This window comes from Emys orbicularis, chromosome 9 (genome assembly GCF_028017835.1).
Source record: "Emys orbicularis isolate rEmyOrb1 chromosome 9, rEmyOrb1.hap1, whole genome shotgun sequence".
NCBI classification, from domain to species: domain Eukaryota; kingdom Metazoa; phylum Chordata; order Testudines; family Emydidae; genus Emys; species Emys orbicularis.
In genome coordinates, this window is record NC_088691.1 from 62,713,976 (window position 1) to 62,739,816 (window position 25,841).

Below are 25,841 nucleotides of genomic sequence, written 5' to 3' on the forward strand. Positions count from 1 at the left end.
GAAGAATCCCATGCACTGCTACAGACTAGGGACCAAATGGCTAGGCAGCAGTTCTGCAGAAAAGGACCTGGGGGTTACAGTGGATGAGAAGCTGGATATGAGTCAACAGTGTGCCCTTGTTGCCAAGAAGGCTAATGGCATTTTGGGCTATATAAGTAGGGGCATTGCCAGCAGATCGAGGGACATGATCATTCCCCTCTATTCGACATTGGTGAGGCCTCATCAGGAGTACTGTGTCCAGTTTTGGGCCCCACACTACAAGAAGGATGTGGAAAAATTGCTAAGAGTCCAGCAAAAGGAGGGCAATGAAAATGATTAGGGGGCTGGAGCACATGACTTATGAGGAGAGGCTGAGGGAACTGGGATTGTTTAGTCTGCAGAAGAGAAGAATGAGGGGGGATTTGATAGCTGCTTTCAACTACCTGAAAGGGGGCTCCAAAGAGGATGGATCTAGACTGTCCTCAGTGGTACCAGATGGCAGAACAAGGATTAATGGTCTCAAGTTGCAGTGGGGGAGGTTTAGGTTGGATATTAGGAAAAACTTTTTCAGTAGGAGGGTGGTGAAGCACTGGAATGGGTTCAGGGCCGGCTCCAGGCACCAGCTTAACCAGCAGGTGCTTGGGGCGGCCAAGGGAGAGGGGCGGCACCTGCGGCAATTCGGGGGCGGCAGGTCCCTCACTCCCTCTAGGAGCGAAGGACCTGCCGCTGAACTGCCGCCGCCGATCAGTTCATAGAGCAGAGCGGCTTTTTTTTTTTTTTTTTTGCGCTTGGGGCGGCAGAAATGCTGGATGCGGCCCTGAATGGGTTACCTAGGGATGTGGTGGAATCTCCTTCCTTAGAGGTTTTTAAGGGCAGGCTTGACAAAGCCCTGGCTGGGATGATTTAGTTGGGGATTGGTCCTGCTTTGAGCAGGGGGTTGGACTAGATGACTTCCTGAGGTTCCTTCCAACCCTGAGAGTCTATGATTCTATGACCTCAGCCACCACTGAGCACTCCTGAAAAAATTAGCAGTGGGGTTTTTCAAAAGTGCAGGACACCCAGCAACAGCCGCTGACTTCAGGGCAGAGTGGATCACACTGAAGTCAATGAATGCTGCATGCTCAGCACGCTTAACACTCAGACAGCTTGTTTAGGTGTGTAGACATAGATTTAGGGTCCTAACTGTGGGCACTGTTTTTATATATCTTGGCCTTTTATTTTGCTAAACTGTACAGCTTTCAAAACATAGGTAGGCTGGTTAGCTCTACTGGATGGAGGAGAGGGGAGAGATTTGTGGAACTCTTTTCTTAACAAACAGACTAAAACGCTCGGATTACTGACTCTGCCAAAGCAACATGGAATACATTAACCAGTTGATTGCTGCTGACATTTCAAATGCACCCAGGTAGAGTCTCCTGCTGTGCTGCACAATATGCTAGCTCCATCCTCACATGCCACTGATTTTGATGGGATGTTGGTGGATTATAGCAATGCAGCCCATGGCTAGCTGAGGAGGAATGAGCAGGGTAGCAAATAGATTTCATCACAGGTATTTCAAATTGCAGAGCAGGGATGGAGCCAGTCGAGCAGAAGATCATGCACAGCCTGCAAGTTAAAGGGTAAAAGATGGGAGGATGTTTCCCACAAATCAACCTTCTATGGGATGCTGTCATCTTATATTTGGCAGATCCCACCAAATCAGTGTTAGCAGAAATAAGGAGGAAGTAATCCACTTTAAATCCAGGATTCCTGATTATGATAAGTCAGTGATGCTAGCAGTGACATTGCCCACAGCAAATTATATTTATATTCTCTCTCTCTCTCTCTCTCTCTCTCTCTCTATTTTTATAAAAGTATGTAAAGGAAACCTGCTAGAAATGAACAAAGGGTTCCCAGTATTTGGCATGTAGCTCACTGCCAATATGGAAAGACTGTGCAGTATTAATTGTGCCTAACTGCTTCAAAAAGCTAATGGTACTATTATATTTGTGGTTGCAATTCTCTCTGCTCATCTCTCTTTATTCCAGACAAGGCCTATAAAATTCTGGGGGGGAAAAAAACATTAGCTGGCATACAAAACTTTATGTCCCATCTTATGTTGGAAGAGAGGTCAATGCCCCAGAGTGATTCACAAACCAGGGGATGATAGGCCTTCGCTTAAGTCACAGGTGGGGCCCGATCCTGTAGATGTGCTCAAAGGTCCCCTGCTGGAGCAGGCCTCTCAGGTGAGTTCACACAAAACAGCCAGAAGAAGTCTTCCCTCAGAACTTTAATCTAGAGCACTCACCTGGGATGGGGAGACCCCTAGTTCAAAGTCCCCTCCACCCATAGGGAATGAGGGCTTTGAACTAGGATCTTCTAGCTTTCAGGTGCATGCACTAACCATTGGGCTAGAGGCTATCCTGATGTGGGGCTCCCTCAGTCTCTCCAGTTGAAGCTGTCCCATTGTGGCCAAATAATTGACCACCATTGGAGCAGGGGGATTGGCTCCTGGGTCATCCACATGCTGTGTGTGTGTGCAAACGAGGGGCATAGCCTGGGTGGGCTGCGGCCTAGGTGGGTCTGGGTGAGCTGTGGCCCACCCACTTAGCATCCAGGACACCCCCAGCCCTGGCTCTACTCTGGCCCCAGTGCTAGCCCTGCCCAGACCTGGAGGACACCGCAGGCCGGGTGCAACCCTCCCCCCCAGCCCAACTGTAGGGGGAGGGACAGCAGTGGCACAGCAGCAGAGTGCATGACGAGTGCACCTCGCATGCACGCATGCCATAGCAGGAGGAGGATGGGCAGGCAGGCAAGCAGGCGGCAGAGAAGATTCTCAAAAAGATAGGCCTGCCACCTTGGGGAGCTGGGTGCAGCCAGGGGCGGTGGGATGGGGATGGGTGCCAGAAGCCGTGTGTGCTGGAGAGCAGCATCTCCTCCCAGAGTAAGGTGTGCACGCAGGGCTCCCAGGGGACCCCTGGCCAGTGTCCATCGCCCCCTGCAAGGCCAGCTGGAGGAGATGGAGGGAAGCAGGCCCCTGAACCTTCCTGCCCCTGCCCTCATCATTGCCCGCCCACCTGAAGTCAGGGCCCACCCAAATGTCCCATGCTGCCTACACCACTGGTGCAAACCACCAGTTTATAAAGCAATTCTCATGTATGTGCACTCACGCTCTGTCATTCTCTCTCTCTGGTCCAAGTGATTCTGTAATTAGTGAACCAGAGTGGAACCACTTCAACAGGGGAGATCGAGGGAGCCCTACATCAGAATATCCTATAGCCCAATAGTTGGAGCATTCCCCTGAGTGGTGGGTGGATCCCTATTCAAATCCTGTCTTCCCTCAGGTGGTGGTGGGGGGCCCTAATCACTGACCTGTGTGAATCGCAGTCTGAGGCATTATCTTTCCCCAGTCACTGTACAGAGAGTCTAGGCACCTAACTCAGGCTTTGTGACTTGCAGTGTGTTCCGGTGATTAGGGAGGTGCCTGAAAGGTAAGTGACAGCACCTAACTCCTTTGTGCATCCAGGCCTAAAACTAGAAATCTTAAGAAAGTGTCAGTGACACTAAAAATACAGTTCTGCTCTGGAAAGAGATTATGTAATAAAAGCTTCTTGTGCCTCGGTCCTACTAGCTCTGTGTGTACACAATTTTGTCTGCTTACTGTAGAGACATTGGAGCAGGGTAGTCTGCCCCTTAAAGGGCCGGTAGAGCCAGGGAGCAGCAAGCCCAGGCCTAAGGAGAAGCCCAACAGACAGTTGTTGGGCACCAGCTGATACAGCTGAGCAGCAGCTAATGATTAGTTCTGATTCCCAGCTGGAAGCTATAAGTAAGGACCTAGCTGATAGAGGTAGTGCTGTGTTGGGCAGAGTAGGGATAACTCAACCACTTGCAGTGAGATCGGTAGGTCCTTGATCTTCTAACAGCTAGGGGAGGGCTATGAACCTTGAGCTAATGGCCTTGGGGGGTAGAGGGCCTATAGTGCCCCTCAGCTCAGGGCTATGGTTTGTTACTTTTCAATATTTCTTGTGGTTTTGTGTGGTGGAGAACTAAAAGAGCCTGTGCTGAAAGCTAAAACAGTTGGGTGTGGCTGACTGTTTGTCCCTAAGCCTGTGAAGAGGCTCACCAGACTACAGGCATAAATTGTAGTGCTTTCTTCTCTTATTAGCCCTGACGAGCCAACACAACTATGGAAAAGTGAGCTGGATTCTGGTCCTTCTTGAGCATCTGCAACAAAATTAATAATTTTCCAATCAGTTATACTTGTGTAAGCACACTGAGAACACTGGCTTGCACAGGTATAAATAAGGTCATAATTTGGCCTGCATCACCAGCCGTAATGGTTCTGCATAAGAAGGAAAGAATTCAGCTAGACTTTAAAAATAGCCATATTGGGTCACACCAAGGTTCCATGTAGCCCAGTATTCTGTCTCTGACAGTGGCCAGTGCCAGATAATTCAGAGGGAATGAACAGAGCAGGCTTTGAGGCTCTTCTTGCGGGCAGCTTGTTCCTGTTTCTTCTTCTTGTGCTCTAGAGATGGGTTCTGCATGCCTTGGAAGACTTGCTCTCAAGACCTATATAGCTTCATACTGGCCACATGCCCTGCAGATATGGTGTTGGACGGTCCCGGCATGGTGTTTGAAAGCACTCTGCTACTGAAGGTGCCATTTTTCAGATGAGAGATAAAGCTGAGGTCCTGATTGCTTGTGGTTGTTACAAATCCTGAGGTGATAGGATCGATAGCCTTTATGTCCTTGCCAGATTATTTGGGTAATTAAATCTGCCTACATGTTACCCCTCCTGCATGTTCAGATAAGGTATTAATTACATTCTATTCTGTAATGTTGCCATGTGCTGTTAAACTTGTCCAAGTTTCACCCAGGCGGTGGTAATGTGATAATCATGTATAATTTGTAAAGCATTCTTTGACATTCTTCCAGATCACTATAAATATAGACCCTTTCTTTAAACAGCAACTGGCAAAACACATACTGTGTACAATATATTTTACTCAACATACAGTCTGTATGAGAAGTATGTTATTCCATTACAATCAGAGTCCAATATTTTAAATAGCTCATATATACAGGAGGACATATTTTCTACTTTCTGGTCCAGTAACTCCCCTTTAGGCTATATACTACCTTCGTTTCGGTGAGCAGAACGTCAGCTGTTTATCACTAGCATGTGTCTACATGAATCTAACGGTGATGTGGCCCTTTTTTTCTGCACTAATGGTAGCTATTAAATGAGAAGAGGGAGTTAAAACCAGATAAGTAGTGACAAAGAAAACATATTTTGGACATCTTGCATATTGGGCAAAATTCTGTTCCCACTGACAAAAAATGGGAGCTGTTCTATTGCTTGTGCTTTCAAAGGGAGTAGGATCTAGTCCAGGGGTGGGCAAACTTTTTGGCCCAAGGGCCACATCTAGGTGGGAAAATTGCATGCAGGGCCATGAATGTAGGGCTGGGGCAGGGGGTTGGTGTGGGAGGGAGTGTGGGGTTTGGGAGGGGGCTCAGGGCAGGGGTTTGAGGCGCAGGAGGGGTGCGGAGTGTGGAGGGGGCTCAGGGCAGGGGTGCAGGAGAGGTGCAGGAGGGTGAGGGCTGCGGCAGGGGGCTCAGGGCAGGCAGTTGAGGTGCAGGAGGGGTGGGGCAGGGGTTTGGGATGTGGCAGGGGGCTCAGGGCAGTGGGTTGGGGTGCAGGAGGGGTGCGGCAGGCAGTTGCGGTGCGGGGTGCAGGAGGAGCTTGGGCTTTGGCTTGGCGCTGCTTACCTGGAGCGGCTCTGGGGTGGAAGCAGTGCCTGCCCTGGCCCCGCACCACTCCCGGAAGTGGCCGGCACCACGTCCCTATGGCCCCTGGGGGAGGGGAAGCAGAGGGCTCCACGCATTGCCCTTGCCTGTGGGTACCATGCCTGAAGCTCCCATTGCCTGCGGTTCCCCGTTCCCGGCCAATGGGAGCTGCAGGGGGTGGTGCCTGCAGGTGAGGGCAGCACGCAGAGCCCTCTTCCTCCCCTCCCCCCATGGGCTGCAGTGACGTGGTGCCAGCCCCTTCTGGGAGCGGCATGGGGCCAGGGCAGGCAGGGAGCCTGCCTTAGCCCCGCTGCACCACAGGCCTGGCAATCTCGCGGGCTGGATCCAAAGCCCTCATGGGCCAGATCTGGCCCGCGAGCCATAGTTTGCCCACCCCTGATCTAGACCACCACTTTAGTTGAATACATGACATTCAATGCATTGCTTATCTTGTAAGAAACACAAGTTATAAAACTTTATGAAAGGCTACTGGGCTATCTTTCTAACATCCATAAGCAGGAACAGAGCAACACAGATGAGCAAATTCAGCATTCCAGCCCCTGTGGTGCCAGGAGTCTGACATCCACATAGATGAAGCAGGCAGAATGCAGAAGTATTTAGGGATAACACAGTTGTAGGCTGGGGAAGAGAACAGGGTAGACTGGTGGGTTTTCCACTGGACACATTGACATAGGAACAGGGATACAGAAGCCCAGGGTCCACTGTGGCTATCAGCAGCTGCCTTGGAGTCCACGTGTGTGGCAGAAGGGCTATCTGAAAAGATCCCCAGGCCATATACCTTGAGTAATTGGGCTATCCTGGGGTGGGATTTGGCCCTAACTGTGTAATTCATGTTTATCAACCACAAAAATGTGCAGACCAGGCATTTCTCTAACTGTCTAGCCACTGGCCAGTTTGCCAAGTAGACCCACACTCTGCTAATCCAATGTATTTTGATTTTTATAGATCAGATGTGGTCAGTTTACACTTTAAAAATTGACTTAAATGGGACTTGAGCATATGCTTAAAATCAAACTCGTGCTTTGCTGAATTGAGAACTTATGTATGGGCACCCGGTGTGGCCTTCCATAGCTACATGCTTAATGAGTGTAATGCAAAAATTCTGTACAAGAGTATTGTTCATATTAAACTGAACTGGTCATGTGCAGTGTGACTTTCAAGGGGTCATATCCCATCAGATCAAAACCAGTCTTTGCTAGAAAACTTGGAGGCATATCTCCTCCATAAAGATGATAGTGGGGACAAATGTCAGCTTCCTATCCTAAACCTACTTGCTGCTAGAGCTGTTCAAAAAAGGTTTTGTTTTGTTTTTGTTTAGAATGGAGAGTGTATTTTTTGGTCATCCTATACTCAATAGTTGCAATTTCCCCTTCCGCCGAAATTCTCACCTATGAGCTGTGTGTAACCTATGGACAAGTTATACTAGAGAGGGAGGTCCATACATAAATGAGGCTAACAGTGCTGATCATAAAAAAATAGGTTTACTTGTAGTTGCAGTGTACTGGATCTCCAAAACACATCACTTCCATCAACCACTTGCTGTAGAATCTTTAGAGATGCAACGGCATTCCCGGTGTACATACAGTAAAGTTTGTATAAATAGAAACATCAGCTGAAATGTTCCAAGGCTTTGGAACATCTTAACTTTAATGGGAACTGAGGGTGTCATTTTTAGAAGTGACTAAGAGAGCTAGCCCAACTTTCAATGGGAGTTGAATCCTTTTAGTTGTTTTATTAAAATCCTATCCTGTATGTCCAAACGCATTACATGGTTCTGACAATCTCAGCTGTCACTTTGAGTCTTAACAATTGCGTGGATTTGACATAGGACGAACAAATTTCCTGCTTAATTAGCAATTTTTGTTAAAAAATAAAAACCAAAACACAAGTTAACATTTTTAACAGCTCGAGAACATACACTGAAGCTGAACTGTCAGAATGCAAGAAGAAATGATGGAGTCACAGGAAGTACAGAGCTCATAGTCATAGGTATGCAAAAGCCATCACAAGTATGGAATAACAAAGTCAATAGCTAAGCAGAAACACACTTGACATTCAATAAAAACCACTTATAGACAAAAGTTCAAACAAAGGAAAGAGGTGCATGGAAAACTTAATGGAGAGTTTTGCAATCTGAAAAAGACAAAATACCCTTTAAAACATGAGCAGAATTGGCAATTAAAGTACAGTATTCATTATCAGCGTGCACATGTATTAACTAACAGTTTGCTTTTGACTTTTTCCCACTTAGACTTCTTCCACTTTAAGCATTCTTATTTTTTTGGCTCCAGTTCTGTTTAAAAATACCAGGCATCATTCAAATACTTACTGATATTCTGATCCAAGAACAATGAATTATAAAAGAAATCTAATTGCAGTTTGTGTAGTTATACAAATAACAAGAAGGCTCTCAATAACAAGGTAACAAGAATACACTTAAATAGTTACAATGGAACTTTAGTTTATGTTCTACCCTCAAGATCAGGAAAAATGTCATCTAACCTGAAAGGGTGACTTTTGTACAGGCCTATATATTTAAACTGGTGAATAAAAAATGGAGAAATACAGATTAAACCATCTGAACTATAAAGTAACATTGTACTGTATTTTGTCCATGTTTAAAGCTCCCCAGATAATCAGCTGTTTGCTAATATTCTCAGAACTGTACTGACATCCTACTCCACACCTCCATGCTGTATCTCCTGTGACAGCATGAGCACTGGAACAAACCTGCTTGTGTGCGATATTCATTTTCTGTTGGAAGCTTGCTTACCTTGCCATCAACATTACATCACCAAGGTTTCGCAATCTTATGCAGTTCAACATGTTTGCCATATTTCTGACTTCCATCAGGAACCTAAAACCTCATTACAAGTGATAGTCTGTTGAATTGTGTATAGCGGGAGACTGAGCAATCAAGTGTGATGCTTCTCCGATAGCTTGAAGAATTAAAAATAAACTGAGAATTATGTCAGCCTAAAGGTTAGCAGGAGAAGGAGAAATTTGAAGCTGATTCTTTAACTCTCATGCATATTAATAATGCACCAAGCATAAGAAGAATGCAGACTTCTATGATTAATTCTGGGCAAAAAACAACTGAACTGAAAAAATGTTATTCCCGCCTGGGAGAATGGCGGGCTCATAGCAAAGATAACAAGGGATGAAGCCACTCCCTGCAGCTGATGCTGATAGGGGCTGTAAGTCGTTACTATCTGATGGCTGTTTGTTGACCTGCTGTATTTGAATTGAGTTGACAGTTTCACTCAATTTCCTAGGAGGCAAGTGAGCACATCACAAAGTTACACTCGCAGTTGGCACTGGTTGACTCACTTGTTGGCAGGCTCAGCAAAGAGGCCAAAGATTAAATGGACTTGGAGAACAAACAACTTTCTCATCCCTGGGGTTGTTCCCTCTGTTTCAAGGCTGGAGGTGGTTTTGGGAAGCTGGCACTGATCTCCATGCTGTGTATTTTAAATGAAATTCATTTTTCAGTGTTGTCAGTCTGTACTTTTTCCAAGTAGTAAGTTTAATTTTTAAAATTATCTGAAAATAATTCTGGTACTCAATGCCTATACAAGGCAGACATGAAGTGCATGTTGGCTTCTTTCTTCTAAGCAATAATTGAAATTTGATGGTAAAGGACCTCTTGAGTTTCTAGCCCCGGATAAAGAAAAATCTAAAATGGCCAACTTGAAATGAACCCATCTTAACCACTTTTAAAGATCAAAAATGTGTGTAATTCTTTCCTAATGTTACTTATTTCTGTGTTTCTTGGTACTTCCTGATTCTGTCTGGGACAATACATGAAATTTCTGAAGTACCGTGAAAGATATTTCTCTTGAAAGTTTCTGCCAAGTTTTGCAGGATCAAGAAGCTTGGGATTGTCTGGATAAAGTTCAGATGAGTATCTAAAGGCCAGTGATGCATCTCCCATTGACTTCAAAGCATGCAACTAATGGGATGATCAGGCCCAAGTCTTTAGTCACCTTTCCAAAATGAGTAGAGCTGGACAGGAATTTTCCACTCATGTTTTTTCAATGGAGAATAGCTTCCACAATCTCAACTTTCCACAAGAAAACTTGATTGGCTGTGAATTTTTCAAATTTTTTATAGGAAAATAGAAACAAAATGTTTGTTTGGGGCTGACCCAAATCTGGACACTTCAGCATTGAACTGCTTGAGCTGTCATGGAGTCTTATGGGAATTGTGGTTTAGGTGTATCATTTCCCTCCATTCTCTATGGGCTGGGCTCCCTGGTCAGACTATTACTTCCATGATGCATTGTCTCCCCTCTGGCTGAATTGTCATTGTGCATCCTGGGAAATGTAGTCTGGGCCACGCACATAGAAACTGGCATTGATGCACTGAAATCGGTCTGGCCACACTGACTTACACCAGCTTCTGAATGGACTACTCTGTAGGCAGATGAAAGTGGCAGAAGTCAATTATGTTACAGAGAATGGATTAGGAGGAAGGTCCACAACATGGTATTTCCTGCTTTCCTATAGGGTATGTTTACACTGCATACTAAGCCCAAACTCTGACACAGGTTTAAGCCCAAACCCTTCTTCTGTCCACACACCAATTAATCTGACTTGGGTCAGCAAGCACTTGGGATCTGGGTCCTAGGACCCTGCTAAGGTGGGTGGGTGGGTGAGAGCCTGAGTCCTGCTGTGACTCTGATCCAAGCCCTGTCACTTTGCAGTGTGGATGCAGCTCCCGAGTCAGAATATTTGCATAGTGCAGCATAGATGTGTTAGTGCAGCTGTAAGACCTGGCTCCAGCAATTGTAAACTCAGGTTTATAATGCAGTGTGGATGCTCAAGCATGGATTTGGAAATACCGAGTCTACAAGCATCATTTTACACCAGCTGATGCTCTAGTCCAGGGATCGGGAAGCGGCACGGGCCGAGGGGTGTGTTGGCCACCGCTTCCCGCAGCCCCCATTGGCCTGGAACGGCGAACCGCAGCCAGTGGGAGCTGCAATCGGCTGAACCTGTGGACACTGCAGGTAAACAAACTGTCCTGGCCCGCCAGCAGATTTCCCTGATGGGCCACGTGCCAAAGGTTGCTGATCCCTGCTCTAGCCTCTTGTGGGTCCTGAAATATTCATACAAATACAGTAACTCCTCGCTTAACATTGTAGTTATGTTCCTGAAAAATGCTACTTTAAGCGAAACGATGTTAAGCAAATCCAATTTCCCCATAAGAATTAATGTAAATGGGGGGGAGGGGTTAGGTTCCAGGGAATTTTTTTTCGCAAGACAAAAGGCTATATATATATACACACACACACAGTATAAGTTTTAAACAAACAATTTAATACTGTACACAGCAATGATGATTGTGAAGCTTGGTTGAGGTGGTAGAGTCAGAGGGTGGAAGAGGGTGAGATATTTCCCAGGGAATGCCTTACTGATAAATGATGAACTATCACTCGGCTGAGCCCTCAAGGGTTAACACATTGTTGTTAATGTAGCCTCAGACTCTACAAGGCAGCACAAATGGAGGGAGGAGACACAGCATGGCAGAGAGAGACAGACACACACACCATGTATGTGAGAGAAGTGCATTGCCCCTTTAAGCATGCTGACCGCACTCTAAGTACATTGCCTTTTTAAGTAGATCAGCAAGTTGAGACTGCAGCTGCTGCCAGCAAGCTCCCTCCATCCTGAGCCCTGTAGTGTCCCCTGCCCCACTCTGTGGAAAAGGAGTACAGGAGTGGGGGGCAGGAGCAGGGGGAGGGGGACACCCTGACATTAGCACCCCTCTTCCCCCTCACCTCCTGCACAGCAAGCAGGAAGCTCCCAGGAGTAGCACACGGCAGTGGGGGGGAGGGACATCTGAACTGCCCGGCAATTGATAGCCAGAGGGGCTGCCAGTTCCAAGCCCCCACCAGCTAGCTCAAATGGGCTTGTCTTTCTGCAAGCAGTGGACAAAGCAGGCGGCTGCCAAACAATTATAAGGGAGCATTGCACAACTTTAAACAAGCATATTCTCTAATTGATCAGCAACGAAACAACATTAACTGGGATGACATTAAGTGAGGAGTTACTGTATATATCTTTTTTAAAGTGTACTGATGACACTACTCCCATTTTCTGACTTAACAGTGACATGTGCACATTCCTCAAAGTTGAGGATTTTTTTCCAGTAGCATAAGTTTCATGAAACTCATTCAAAATGTTAAGTACCATTAATTTTCTCTTTGAGAAAAGAGCAGTTTTTAGTGTCTGCACTCTCAACTTTTCACATTACAGTGAACACTAGACTGTTTGTTCCTGATAAATAATGAGCAAACTCTTCTTTGTATAGCAATATGTTTTGAACACTTTCAAGTTATAAACATCCAAGCGTTTTGAAACCCCCCAAATGGGACACTTAAGTATTCTGAAAGAAGTTCATTGGACACCTTATGAAAAACCAGAAACCTCCAGGTAAAATAGAGACATATGCCCACTTATATATTGATGACTACCAAGGAAACTCTTCAACATATTTGTGACTGTGGACTGGGATGACTAACTTCTTCCACTGCAATATGTCAACACTGTGCCTCTTTGTAGATCAAATTACACTGAATGGTTGAAGACATGGTTGGCGTGCATCCTTCTCCAATCCTCAAAAGGCTAGAATATGCTCTCCAAAAAAGAGCTTAATCTTCACAAGTCCAGGCATCAGTGCAATGATCTGCAGGATCAATTGTCTTCATGCTCTGAATAATGATGCTTCTCTGAACTCATGCTCAGTTACATTATTTTGAATTTATTTATAGATCCATGGCTCTGGAGAGAGGCAAGATAGATCTCTTTGCTGCCTCGTTTACTTAAGCAAATGAATAGATCTCTACCATATATCCCCACAAAAACTATAGCTTCACTTCCCCTCTTCTCCCAAAATCAGAATCCTTCAAGAATCCTAAAAATAAGTATTGTTTTTGAATAGTTTATCTAGCAAGAATTAACCTTTGGCAAACGTCCAATATGTATAGCTTAATTTCTGAGTGGCTCAAGATATTAAAATTTTATTATAACGTATGCAGGCTTGTACTGAAGAGTTAAGTGAGTTTAAGATACGTATAATCCAAAGCACGTACTTACATAATTTGAGCAAAGGACATGCTCTGGGATACTGCTGATGTTGCATGCCAGTGGAGTATAAGTTACTCATTTGCTGGGCTTCTATTCAGTGATGAAATATCCTGACAAATTCCAGGATGGAACACCTGACATTTGCAATGGGTATAATAAGAGGCGTCAGACCTCTTTCTAGCATAAGGAAAATCTTTAGAATGTGTTTGTGTTGTGGGTTTTTTAACTTACCCACACACTTTTTAAGAGGAGACCCTTCTTTTAATTAATTTTAAAAAACCCAAAGGGTCTGAAATTCCATTTACCAGGATCTTCAGGAATGACAGCAACAGCTTGTTGGTGGATTGAACATACATCACTTTAAGTGGTAGGCAAACTCACAAAACCAGTTGACAGTTGTTTCTCCTGTCCACCAACACCCCCCAAATCACATAGTATAAGTCAGTGTTTGCATTGATTAAGCGCTATAGTGAGCTACAAGCAGCACTTCTCGTTTTGCGCTTGGGCCATTGTCCATGGTTGGCTCTGGATTCTGCAAGCTAATGGTGGCCTCCTGCCGTTCCAAGGATGGCGGTCCTGCAGATGCAGCAACAAATGTGAAGTTGTTGTCCTGTACCCTTGGTGTAGTGCGGCACACTCGGGTGGACTTTGAAGAAAACTTGTTGCTGGTGGTAGCAGATGTTTTATCACATTTCAGAAGTGCACAAAAGCACCTGTAAAACTAAGACACAAAACATAAACAATGAGTGAGAATCTTATTTACTCACACCATCCTATTCTGTGTGAAACATTTCACCCAATGGTACTCCCAGGTCCTCCTTTGGGTACAGCACTTAATTTCCTAGAACAATAATGCAAAACACCATGGGTGGTTAATTGTATCATGTTGCCATTCAACTTGTTGTTGTTGTTGTTGTTGTTGTTTTTACAGTAGCCATCAGAGGCCCCAGCTGAGATCAGGACTCTATTATGCTAGGGATTGTATAAAACCATTTATTGCCTTGAACAGTTTACAAGCTAGGGCACCAATCCCAGCATGTAGGTGGACTGCTGTGCCCATACAGAACCCCCAGACGTGATGGGTTCTGCACAAGTGAACCATTGGTTGTGTGCAAGATGTTGTTGGGTCAACTAAGCCATGATGCAGTAGTGAGTATAACAAGCAATATGAAGGATCAGAAGAGGGTGGATAAGGGAAGCAAGTAAAGAACACGCTTAACATAGGCCATCTATGTGCACAGCTAGATTGTTCAGATTATCCTCTCTTCCAGAGCTCTGTAGTGTTCTAGGCTCTTAGTTATTTATAGAAAGATAGAGTCCCTACTCAAAGAGCTTCCAATTTAGTTTCAGAAGTAATGCAACAAGAGGGTGAGAAACATGGTAGGAGGCAAGGGAGGAACAAAGATAAGACCAAGATCATGCCATGACTTTGATATGGAGTTTGCACACAATGGGTTTTTATTAAATATAACTGATATTTTGCATAGTTCACTATTTTCTTTGTTGACAAACAGCAGAAGTGATTTACAAGGAGGAGTTTAAATAAGAAGAGGGAAGTGGCTTGGCCAGCACAGAATCATAGAAACGAAGGCTGAAAGGGACCTCAAGAGGTCATCATGTCATACATGCTTCACACACATGCATGGGAAAAGGTGCAGGGAGTACGTGGAAAGGGGTGTCAAGGCTGGAGTTGCTGCAGTTGAGGGGTTGAAGTACCGAAAGAGATTACTACAACTCAGTACTATGCTGACTATACAGAAGATTTTATTGTTTTACGTCACAAAGACCTTTAAATTACAATGTCCTATTGTCCCATTAAGGTTTTGTTAGCTGTAAAAGCCTTCATTTTTTTCAGAAATGTTCCCCATCTATTTAATTACAAGTCTGAGGAAGCGTGATCATGTTGAGTGAGATAGTTAACTCCAGTAGGCTTGTGCAGTGTAATAATCTAAAGGCATGTAGGAATTTCTGTACTGCATATCTGCCTATTACAACCTAATTCATTTCATCCACTCCTGACTAAAGAGCTGTATTTCTCAGATGGGAGAACTCATGGCTAATAGCTTAGTAGGCTTTATTATAATGACTATGTAATCATAGGCAAAATGCATTAATTCAACCATGATCTAAAAGGCTGCCAGAACCTGCTAATGATATTGGCAAATCAATCGTACTAGCCTGTGGCTGGTTTATTGAAAATATGGTGGAGCTTCAATTAACTGAACATCAGAGCAAGATTGTCTACCTAATTGAATCTTATTGGGGGAATAAAAAGGAAATTTGGTAGTTTACTGGAGTTAAGCCTTCCAGACAGACTTTTTGTGAGTCAAGCATCTGTTATGCAGTGTTTTTTTTAGATGTTCAGCAATAAATGGAATGCACTGGAGATTAGAATTTGTCTATGAAGTGAGAGTTAAGGCCATTAGTACCTATTAATTAAACAAATGATTACTCAAAACATATCACCAGATTGTTGAAAAACGATCATTTGAATGGGATTTTTTAAAGTCAGTTTCAACCAACAGAAAAATTTTGTTGGAGAATTTTCAGTTGGTCAAAAGAGCCATTTTTCATCAAAATGGTTTTGTGCTGCATTACAGAGGTCAGCTCCCAATGCTGGACTTCTCCATAGTTTTTAAAGCAATCTCTACTAATAGTGCTTTAAAGTCTGCTCCCTATAAACTAGAGATGGTGAGTTCTGAAATATTAAATTACTCTTACCTGCACTGAAAAACTCTCAATTGCTTCACTGCATACAAGGAATATTTCCTATTGTTGTCTTCTTCTCCTTCCCCCATTCCCACCCCACCCCTACAGTGGGGAACAGGATTGAATGGTGCATTACAACTGTCACAGGGTGGTTGGCCCATTTGAGAGTTGGTCCAGTTCACCTGTGACTAATTAGCTGCCTGATAGAAGGCACCTGGTGTCTGAAAACCTAGGCTGTGTTAGGTAAGGGTTTTCTGGAGCAAGCTGTATGAGCTTTTCTTGATTTCCCCTGAGAGAGCACAAGTTCGGAGCCTCTTGGCAGGGAAGAAGATCTGGCCCAGAGGAAGAACTGGATAGAGTTGGTGGGTCAGGACTGACTGGAGCTGGGGAACTCCACCAACTGGAAGTCTTATGAGTCAGCTCTTCGGTAAAGGGGAACATCTGTTTCAGCTAGGGGCAGAGGATGATTCTGGAGGAGCTCAGTAGGGGTAAGGAGGCCTGGGGAATGGAACACTGCAGGAGCCCTGAGGTGACAGTTGCAGTGGAAGAGTTGTAAAAAATTTGGAGACTGGTCAATGGGGTGGAGGCCCTGAAGAACGGTTGCAGGAGTCATGTAGTAGGGATTGTTGCCTTAGGTAACTAGATGACCTGGAGAGGTGTGTGTGTGTCAGGATAGGCACAGGGACAACAAACTTGGTGAACTGCTGCCTCTTTAACTTTAGGGTTTGTGAACTGTTTCAGTTTGAGGGACCTGGGAGTTGAGGCACACATTAATAACGATGCCAGAAAACAGAGGTCCTGTTAGACTGTGAGAAGAACTGCTTTCCTTTCCTGGGTGGGTGAGATGGCTGCTGGTCTTGTGGGTGAGAAAAGGAGGGGCAACTCAGTTGGCTCTGGGGACTGAAGAAGGGGAAACTGAGTTTGGATGCACATGTTGCACCTGGTCAGCCATTTGAGAGTGTCTTGGTGGGGATGGACTCTGTGACAGAAACTTTAACTGTCATCTCTAGATTTTCACAATTAACCTCTCCACTCTGGTTCTTAAGACTTCTTGTAACTTATTCAAATTAAATCATGTATTTTCAGCTGTTATGACTACAAGTCCTCCACCTTGAAGCTAGTGCAAGAATCTGTGGTGAATAAAGGGAATAACTGAGGAGTTTAAGGATGTTAGAGAAGCTAAATGACTTCTTTGTATTAGTCTCCACTGCAGAGGATAATGGGGAGATGCTTACAATTTTCAGCTAGTAGATGAAGCACTGTCAGAGATTAAGGTGTCAAAAGAGGAGGTGGTGAAACAAATTGATGAATTAAAGAGCAACAAGTCACCAGGATCAATATATAGTGGCGCCAATTCCTTCTGTTTTAGAGGTATTACTGGCTTCTGCAGCATTCTCCATCAAGTATAGGGAGTATGGTTTTTGTCTTCTACTTGTACTGTAAGATCTATAGGATAGGGACCACATTTTGCTCTGTTTGTACAGTGTCTAGCACTAGGGAGTCCTCATCCATGACTCCTAGGTGCTATGGGGATACAAATAAAAAGCCCTTTAAAATGGAGTGAATCTCTTAGTATTTCCACTGTACATCCAAGAGTTTCAAAGGAATTTTAAGAATGAAGTGGCTGAGCATCTAAGAGAATGTGCAATCCATCATTAAAAATCAACTACTGTACCAGAGCACTGGACAGGAGAAAATACCATAGTTATGCGTTTTAAAAGGTCTTAGAAGTCATTCTAGGAATTACAGAGCAGTAAGTCTACTTCAGTTTTGGATACATTGATTGAAATGATCACATGGAGATAACCATGGTGTGATTTTTTTCCTTAAGTAAAAGAAAAGCATGCCTTCTAACCTACTACACTTCTTTAAACATGACAGCAAAATCATAGACAAAGGAGAACCAACTAATATAATTAACGAGGGAGATTTTTCCAAGCGACTTAGGCACCGAACTCCCTTTGAAAGTCAATAGAAATTGGGTGCTTAGCTGCCTTCAGTGTCTTTTGAAAATCTCCTGCTATAAGTCCCCGATGAGACTTTTCAAGAAACGAACTAGACATGAGGTGAGAGGCAAAATACTGTAATGGATTAGAAATTAGCTCAGAGAAAACAGAGTAGAAATAAATGTGCAACTTTCAGCAGGACTAAAGGTTAATAGTGGGGTGCCACATAGGTTCTGCACTTGTCCCAGTATACCTCTACCTTGATATAAGCCAAAAAATCTTACCGCGTTATAGGTGAAACCGCATTATATTGAACTTGCTTTGATCCACCAGAGTGTGCAGCCCTCCCCCCACCCTGAGCACTGCTTTACTGCGTTATATCCGAATTCGTGTTATATCGGGTTGTGTTATATCGAGGTAGCAGTGTATTATTTAATCTGAAAAGGGGGATGAACAATGAGGTAGCAAAACTTGCAGAAGTCGCAATCACTTCTTACTGCAACTAGAGCTGGGTTTGAGAAACTTCACGGGGAGTTGTCAAAGCTGGGTGATCGGGTATTATGCTAGTGTTGAAAAAGTCATCTCTGACAAATGCACATAGAATGGAATTCTTTGAACTACTCATGCACACTGCTGGATTCTAAATAACTATGACCACTGGGGAGGGGGAGGGCGGGCGGGCGTGGTGGAGGCACAGATGTCACTGTGGATAGGTCAGTGACAGCCTGTTCAATGCAGACGATAAATAGAGTTGTGGGTGCATAAGTCTAGGGGCAGAACTTGGTACTGAAAATATTTAATGCCATTCTTGGAACTGATGGCATACCCTCATTGGGAATAATGTATACAGTTCAGGACACTGTCTTAAAGTTACAGCAGAACTAGAAAGGGTTCAGAGACATTCAATGGCCTTGAAAAGCAACACAATTTTAAAAAGGTACATTTGTATTATTCTAGGCACTGACCTGTGGAGCTCAGTGCCTCAAACTGCTATTGAGGCCAAGAGTTTAGCAGGGTTCAGAAAAGGATTAGAGATTTATGTGGATTATAAAACATCCCCAGTTAGATTAGATGGATAATGGGGTTTAAGAGAGGAAACCCTCATGCTTCAGAGCATGAGCTAATCACTAACTGACTGGGCGTAGGAAGAAACTTTCCTTATGGGCAGGTTATTCCATAGTTGTCCATTTTGCGGGTTTCTTGGATCTTCCCCTGAAGCAGCTGGTTCTGGCCACAGTCGGAGACAGGACATGGGACTAGATGGACATGTGTTCTGGCATTGCAATTCCTACCATGTGTTCCTATGTAACTATCACACTTCATGAATCTGAGAGTCCCTGAAAAGCTGCCCCCAATGGATTTCTCTTGAATAAGGATGGTATTTTCAATCTAAGATTTTGTCAATACCAGAAACACTCCAATTCCTTTTCTGCTGAAAAGACCAGTTACATCAGAGTGACACCTTTGCAGCCTTTTATCTTTGAATTTCTCAAATAATAATGAAAAGTAGATGACAATGGGGCAGGAACTAGGAAAACAGGACAACGGGGCAAGATGACCGCTTGGTGAATAGTGAAATAATATCTTTGTACATTCTACTGAATTTCTACTGAGTGGATTTGAATAAGCTTGCACCCCCTCTGTCTTTCTGGAAAGAGGCATATAAGCTACGCTTATATTTGTACAAATGTTTAGGGGAAGCTTCTCTTTAACAGGTGTTTATAAGGGACAGTTTAAGGCATGTCAGCACACCCTTCAGAAACAGGCCATGCACACACAGGTGTGCAAAATTAAGATCAGTAACTAGGGGAAAGAAATTGGACTAATAAATACGACTTCATGAAAATGTCCAAGGCCATTCTTATTCCCGTAGAGGGGCAGACATGCAGTGTTTCCCCCAAACCCTGGCTAGAAATGAGTCCCAGGATCTGAGCCAAGCTCAAACCAAGGCCCTGCTTAGGGTGCCAGCTGCTTGAGTCACAGGAGAGCAGTGTCTCTGCTTTCTTTAATAACTAACAAATCCATGCCTGTAAGGATGCAAAAATAGGCTCAAAAATGTGACCCAAATCTAAGGCTTTGTAAGCAAAAGCATCAACCCCCTAGTACAGGCAGTTTAGCTTATTCCAGTTCAGCAAAATAAGCTATAGTGTCATGAAGTGCCTTATACAGGTACAACTGCATCTTCACTATGGCTTTGACTGGCATAGCTCTGTTGTCAAAAAATAACACCCCTTACTGACATAGTTATGCTAGTGACACTTAAATATAAACTTAAGGTTCTTCCCTACGATCTTGGCTAGAGCTCTGGGAAGGAAGCAAATTTCACAAGACAGGCAATATGTGGCTACATCTTTCATAATTAGGACTAGCTGGAGCCCTGACAAATAGTCGATTCAGTGACCCAGACGAGGATCTACTTCCCCTTTGACAGTTGCCCATTTACTGTATGGTGAGGTGAGAAAACGAATTCTAAATCTTTGCCGTGATAGTTATGGCAAAGGGAACTGAATCCTCTATTGTAGTGTGTTGGCCTTGCTGCAGGAATTGTGACAGAGTGTAATAACGGAAACCACTTCTTAGAAAATGTTTGCTTTATAGTGTCCTAAGTTGTCTCCAGTTCTTTATTACCTAATTATTGCAAATACATCAAATGTAGATCACTGTAATCTACAAAGGCAAAAGGAGGCTCGCTAATGTTGTTGAATAATATGCGGTCGTTAAATGCTCCTTTGAAGAGTTTTCACAATGCAGGCACTCCAAGGTCATTATCAAAATGGATTTTTGAATACAGGGTGGCTGCTTGGATTCAACCCACTTGAGGTGGAGGACTATGTCAGTCTCTTCTCACTCTCAGGAAAAAGTACAATTAATCCTCAAACAGGGAACAAAGTACATTGTATACAATTAAACCTAACACTAAACAGCTCCTTTCTGTGCCATGCTTCCCCATCCCCCAGAGAATGGCACACAATCAGCGGAAAGAGACTTATGTTTGAAGTTGAGCCCAATCCTGCTCCCTTTTACGACTGGGTGTTTGGCCATTGATTTAGATAGAAGCAGGAGCAGAAAGAGACTTTCAAAGGACATCTTAACTGCTGATGTACTGTTTATAAGTGTAACTGTTTCCATAGGAAAAAGCCCTAATTTAATTTGCAAATGAGCATTCTAGAGTGCAACTCAGGTGCACCTTTTGCACTTAAGAACCAGAAGCCTTTACATCTATTGTGGTTGTACTTGTGGATCTCTTACAATCTGGGACACACTTGATATTAAGGGTATATTTATAAATACTTTATAAGAGGTTAATAAATGATCAGTAGAAGCTGTAATGAATGGTTAACCCTCAGCTGGTGTAAACTGGAATAGCTTCATTGGTAACAATGGAACTACTCACTGATGGAAATGTTTGGAGCTTTTGTTCCAACTTTTGCATTCAGCTCTTAATTCAGATATGCACAGCCAGATCACACATTTTTCAGATGCACATAAAAGGGCATAATGAATGCATCTGAATGATACATTATTCACAAATACAAGTTTTTATTTGACTGAAAGAGTCATTGTCTGAGTTAATTGACAACCCTTATTTGTACATGCAGTCAATCCTTTCCCATGTAAATAAGGGCTTGCAGGATTGGGCACTAAATAGTGCTCCATAATACAGTTTGGTGCTACACAAGCCAATGTACAATGCCAAATGAGATGCTAAGGGAACAACAAATGAGCACTTTTATGGAGATGCTGGACTCACTTAAAGTTGGTATTAAGAATGTATTGTGACAGACCCAGACCAGTGGGGTACAGGAGTCTGGTAGAGGGCAAATATATTGGTCACTGGATGAGTAGTTTTCTGTTCCCTGAGTGACCAGAGCAGGGGCTGCACTAGAGTAATCAGGAACCTCCAGGAACCTGCTAGAACCAGTTAAGGCAGGCAGGCTAATTAGGACACCTGGAGCCAATTAAGAAGAAGCTGCTAGAATCAATTAAGGCAGGCTAATCAGGGCACCTGGGTTTTAAAAGGAGCTCACTTCAGTTTGTGGTGAGAGTGTGAGGAGCTGGGAGCAAGAGGCGCAAGGAGCTGAGAGTGAGAGGGTGTGCTGCTGGAGGACTGAGGAGCACAAGCGTTATCAGACACCAGGAGGAAGGTCCTGTGGTGAGAATAAGGAAGGTGTTTGGAGGAGGCCATGGGGAAGTAGCCCAGGGAGTTGTAGCTGTCATGCAGCTGTTACAGGAGGCACTATAGACAGCTGCAGTCCACAGGGCCCTGGGCTGGAACCCGGAGTAGAGTGTGGGCCCGGGTTCCCCCCAAACCTCCCAATTGACCTGGACTGTGGGTTCTCCCAGAGGGGAAGGTCTCTGGGCTGTTCCACAACCCACATGGTGAATCTCTGAGGCAAGAAAATCCGCCAATAAGCGCAGGACCCACCAAGATAGAGGAAGAACTTTGTCACACTGGTGTTAGCAGTGGGATCTTGGGGTGCACAGCGCGGCGGAAGAAGGAGGGTGATTTAAACAAAAACAAAAAACAAAACAAAAAAGGGAGAGGGTTTATTTTTTTTCACCACAATGGAAGACGTAGTGCGGGCACTGATACAAGCTACGGTGGCCCAGCAGGAGGCTACCCATGTCCAGGCAGCCGCCCAACAGGAGGCAGTGCGGCTGCAGCAAGAGACTAATCACCTGCAGATGGACCAGGCTGCTCAAGACCGAGCTATGTTGCGGAAACTGGTAAACTAGGTAAAGTCCCTTACAGAGCTGAATCGCGGCCATGATGGGACATGGCTCATACGGGCCAGCCATTGGCTGCAGAAAATGACACGGGAGGATGATGTAGAGGCATACCTTCTGGCCTTTGAGAGGATAGCCCTACGGGAGGCCTGGCCTCGAGATCAGTGGTCTGGCATCCTTGCCCCATTCCTGTGTGGGGAGGCCCAGAAGGCCTACCATGATCTGCCTGAAGAGGCTGCAGCAGACTACCCGCAGCTGAAAGCAGAGATCCTGGCCAGATCTGGGGTAACGACAGCAGTGCGGGCCCAGCAGTATCACGGTTGGAGGTACCAGGAAGACAAAACCCCGCAGTCCCAATTGTATGACCTCGTCCATCTCGCACGAAAGTGGTTGCAAACAGAGTCCCGGAGTCCGGAAGAGATACTAGCGGTTCTGGTCATCGACCGATACATGAGGGGACTACCACCAGACCTTCGTGCCTTGGTAAGCCAGAACTAACCCTCCACCTATGATGAGGTTGTCGCCCTGGTAGAGAGGCGAAGGACAGCAAGGGAGCTGACCCGACCAGTTAAGGAAGAGGCATCCCGGGTTAAACTAGCAGCACCAAGCCCGAAAGCTCGGGTGACTGGGCCACCAGGAGGGCCCAGGTGGAAAAAGAGAGAGGCTGAAGGCCCATTAAAGGCCACAAAGAGTCGGAGCACTGAGGGAGAAGAGGATTGTGATGTTAGACTGCCCAAACCAAGAGACCGGGGAACGCCTAGGGCTCCATACAGATGTTACGCCTGTGGGGAGTGGGGACACATAGCTGCACAGTGTCCCAATGCTGAGGAGCCTATGCAGTGTAACCTGGGGAACTGGGCAGATCCATGCTCCCTAATCCACCTTGTGGGGGTCTCACTAACCCCACATATGTATACCAGACCAGTGAAACTAAATGGGGTAGGGACCACGGCACTGGTTGATTCGGGGAGTGCTATCAGGCTTATCTCAGGGAAGCTCGTGAAGCGTAGTCAGCTGCTGCAGGCTAAACATATGGGGATAACATGTGTCCATGGGACAGTTAGTTACTACTCCACCATCCCAGTAAAAATCGAGATCCAAGGGAACACTACTGAGGTAGCAGCAGGTGTAGTCCCTAAACTCCCATACCCGGTGCTCATAGGGAGGGACTTCCCAGGGTTTGGAAACTTACTCCCAGTAGGGGGATTGGAGAAAGATGGGGACCCTAAAATTGGTGAGGCATCCACAGCAGACTGTAAACACCCAATCTTCTCTGAAATATCCCCAGATTTGTTCTCCACTCCCAGACAGGGTAGAAAGACAAAAAGGGAAAGAAGGGCAGCTAAGGCCTTGGGAACCCGAATACTGACCCAAAGCCAGAGGGTCGCTCTTGTAGGTAGGCGGACCCGCGCAGCTGAAAAGGAGGCCACGCAGGAGGGAGAAGCACCTGAGTCTGACCCCCACCCTAATGCTTCTGAACCAGTAGAGGCAACAGAGACTGGGCCCCTAGATCTTGGGCAGATTAGCCCCGGGAGAGGAAATTTTGGACGGGACCAGGCAGAAGACCCAAGGTATGACAACATTAGGAAGGAGGTGACTGAAATAGATGGGGTCCCTGTGGAAGGGAAAACCCAGGGACCAGGACCCTATTTCATAATGAAGAAGGATCTCTTATACCGGGTTGCAGCAGTACAGGGGCAGAAGGTACAGCAGATCCTAGTACCTCAAAAACACCAGAACGCTGTATTAAGTCTTGCTCATAGTCATCTTTTTGGGGGGCATTTGGGGGTAGAGAAGACCCTGGCACGAGTCCTACGACGGTTCTTCTGGCCCGGAGTACATGAAGAAGTGCGGAGGTACTGTGCCTCCTGCCCGGAGTGTCAGCTGCACAGTCCCTGTCCCCACTTGAGGGCACCTTTAGTACCCCTTCCCATCATAGAGGTCCCCTTCGAGTGAATAGCCATGGACCTAGTGGGACCCCTGGAGAAGACGGCTCGGGGCCACCAATATATACTTGTTGTTTTGGACTATGCTACTCGCTACCCAGAAGCCGTCCCCCTGCGGAACACGGACTCTAAAACTATAGCCAAAGAGCTGGTGGGGATCTTTGCCCAAATGGGGCTACCGAAGGAGATATTAACCGACCAAGGAACCCCATTTATGTCGAAGCTAATGAAGGACCTCTGTACGCAGCTCCATATACATACCCTGAGAACTTCGGTCTACCATCCACAGACTGATGGGTTGGTAGAAAGGTTTAACCGAACCCTCAAGGCTATGATAAGGAAGGTGGTAAGTCGGGATGGGAAGGATTGGGACACCCTACTACCCTACCTTATGTTCGCTATCTGGGAGGTACCACAGGCCTCAACTGGGTTTTCCCCCTTCGAGTTATTATACGGGCGTCACCCCCATGGCATACTAGATATCGCCAAAGAGATCTGGGAAGAGGAACCCAATGAGGGGAGAAATATAATAGAGCATGTAATGTAGATGCGAGACCGGATAGCCCGGGTTACCCCTATTGTACGGGAACATTTGGAGAAGGCACAGGAGGCCCAGCGAACGCATTACAATCGCCAGGCAAAAGTGCGACAGTTCCAACCAGGGGATCGGGTTATGGTGTTGGTACACACGGCAGAAAGCAAGCTTCTGGCCCAATGGCAGGGGCCCTATGAGGTGGTTGAACCCGTGGGGGAAGTAACCTACAAGGTGCGGCAGCCAGGATGCAGAAAACAAGAACAGATTTATCACGTTAACCTTCTGAAACCCTGGCATGCACAAGAGGCATGCACAATGGTCCAAAAAGACCTAACCCAGGAAAACAAGCCTTCCAAACAGGTGAGAGTGTCTCCCGATTTAACACCAGACCAGAAGAATGAGGTGTCTGAGATGATCTTCCGGAACCAAGATGTGTTCTCCACAAAACCGGGTCGAACAACCGAGACATATCACCACATCGTCACGAACCCTGGGGCCAGAGTAACAATGAGGCCCTATCGGGTGCCAGCGGCAAAAAGGGAGGAAATAAAAGCAGAAGTAAAAAAAATGCTGGAGTTGGGGATCATCGAAGAATCCCACATTCAGTGGTCCAGCCCAATCGTGCTGGTGCCCAAACCTGATGGCACCACAAGATTTTTGCAACGACTTCCGGCGACTAAACGAAGTATCCCAGTTCGACACGTACCCCATACCTCGCATAGATGAGCTAGTGGACCGTCTGGGTAATGCCCGGTACTTGACTACCATAGATTTGACAAAGGGGTACTGGCAGATTCCCCTTGCAGAAGACGCAAAGGAAAAGACTGCGTTCTCTACACCAGAGGGTCTTTTTCAATATACTGTCCTCCCTTTTGGACTACATGGAGCCCCAGCTACCTTCCAGCGCATCATGGACAAGCTATTACGCCCGCATAACAGTTATGCTGCTGCCTACTTGGACGATGTGGTCATTCATACCCCAGACTGGGAAACCCACCTGGAGAAGGTGGAGGCAGTCCTCGATACCTTCAGGTGAGCTGGCCTTACAGCAAACCCTGCCAAGTGCGCTGTAGGGTTTACAGAGGCCAAATATTTTGGCTACATTGTGGGAAAAGAT

At 45.4% G+C, this 25,841-nt stretch overlaps 1 protein-coding gene across 1 annotated transcript in view; it reads right to left on the minus strand.

Annotated features, from left to right (window-relative positions):
- Window positions 1-13,317: 13,317 nt before the first annotated feature.
- LOC135884110 (vertebrate ancient opsin-like) overlaps window positions 13,318-25,841 on the minus strand; it is a 165,153-nt gene continuing 152,629 nt past the window's right edge. Inside the window, exon 4 of the mRNA XM_065411403.1 lies at window positions 13,318-13,581. Within this exon, the coding sequence (XP_065267475.1) occupies window positions 13,318-13,581 (264 nt within the window). The remainder of the gene's footprint in view (window positions 13,582-25,841) is intronic.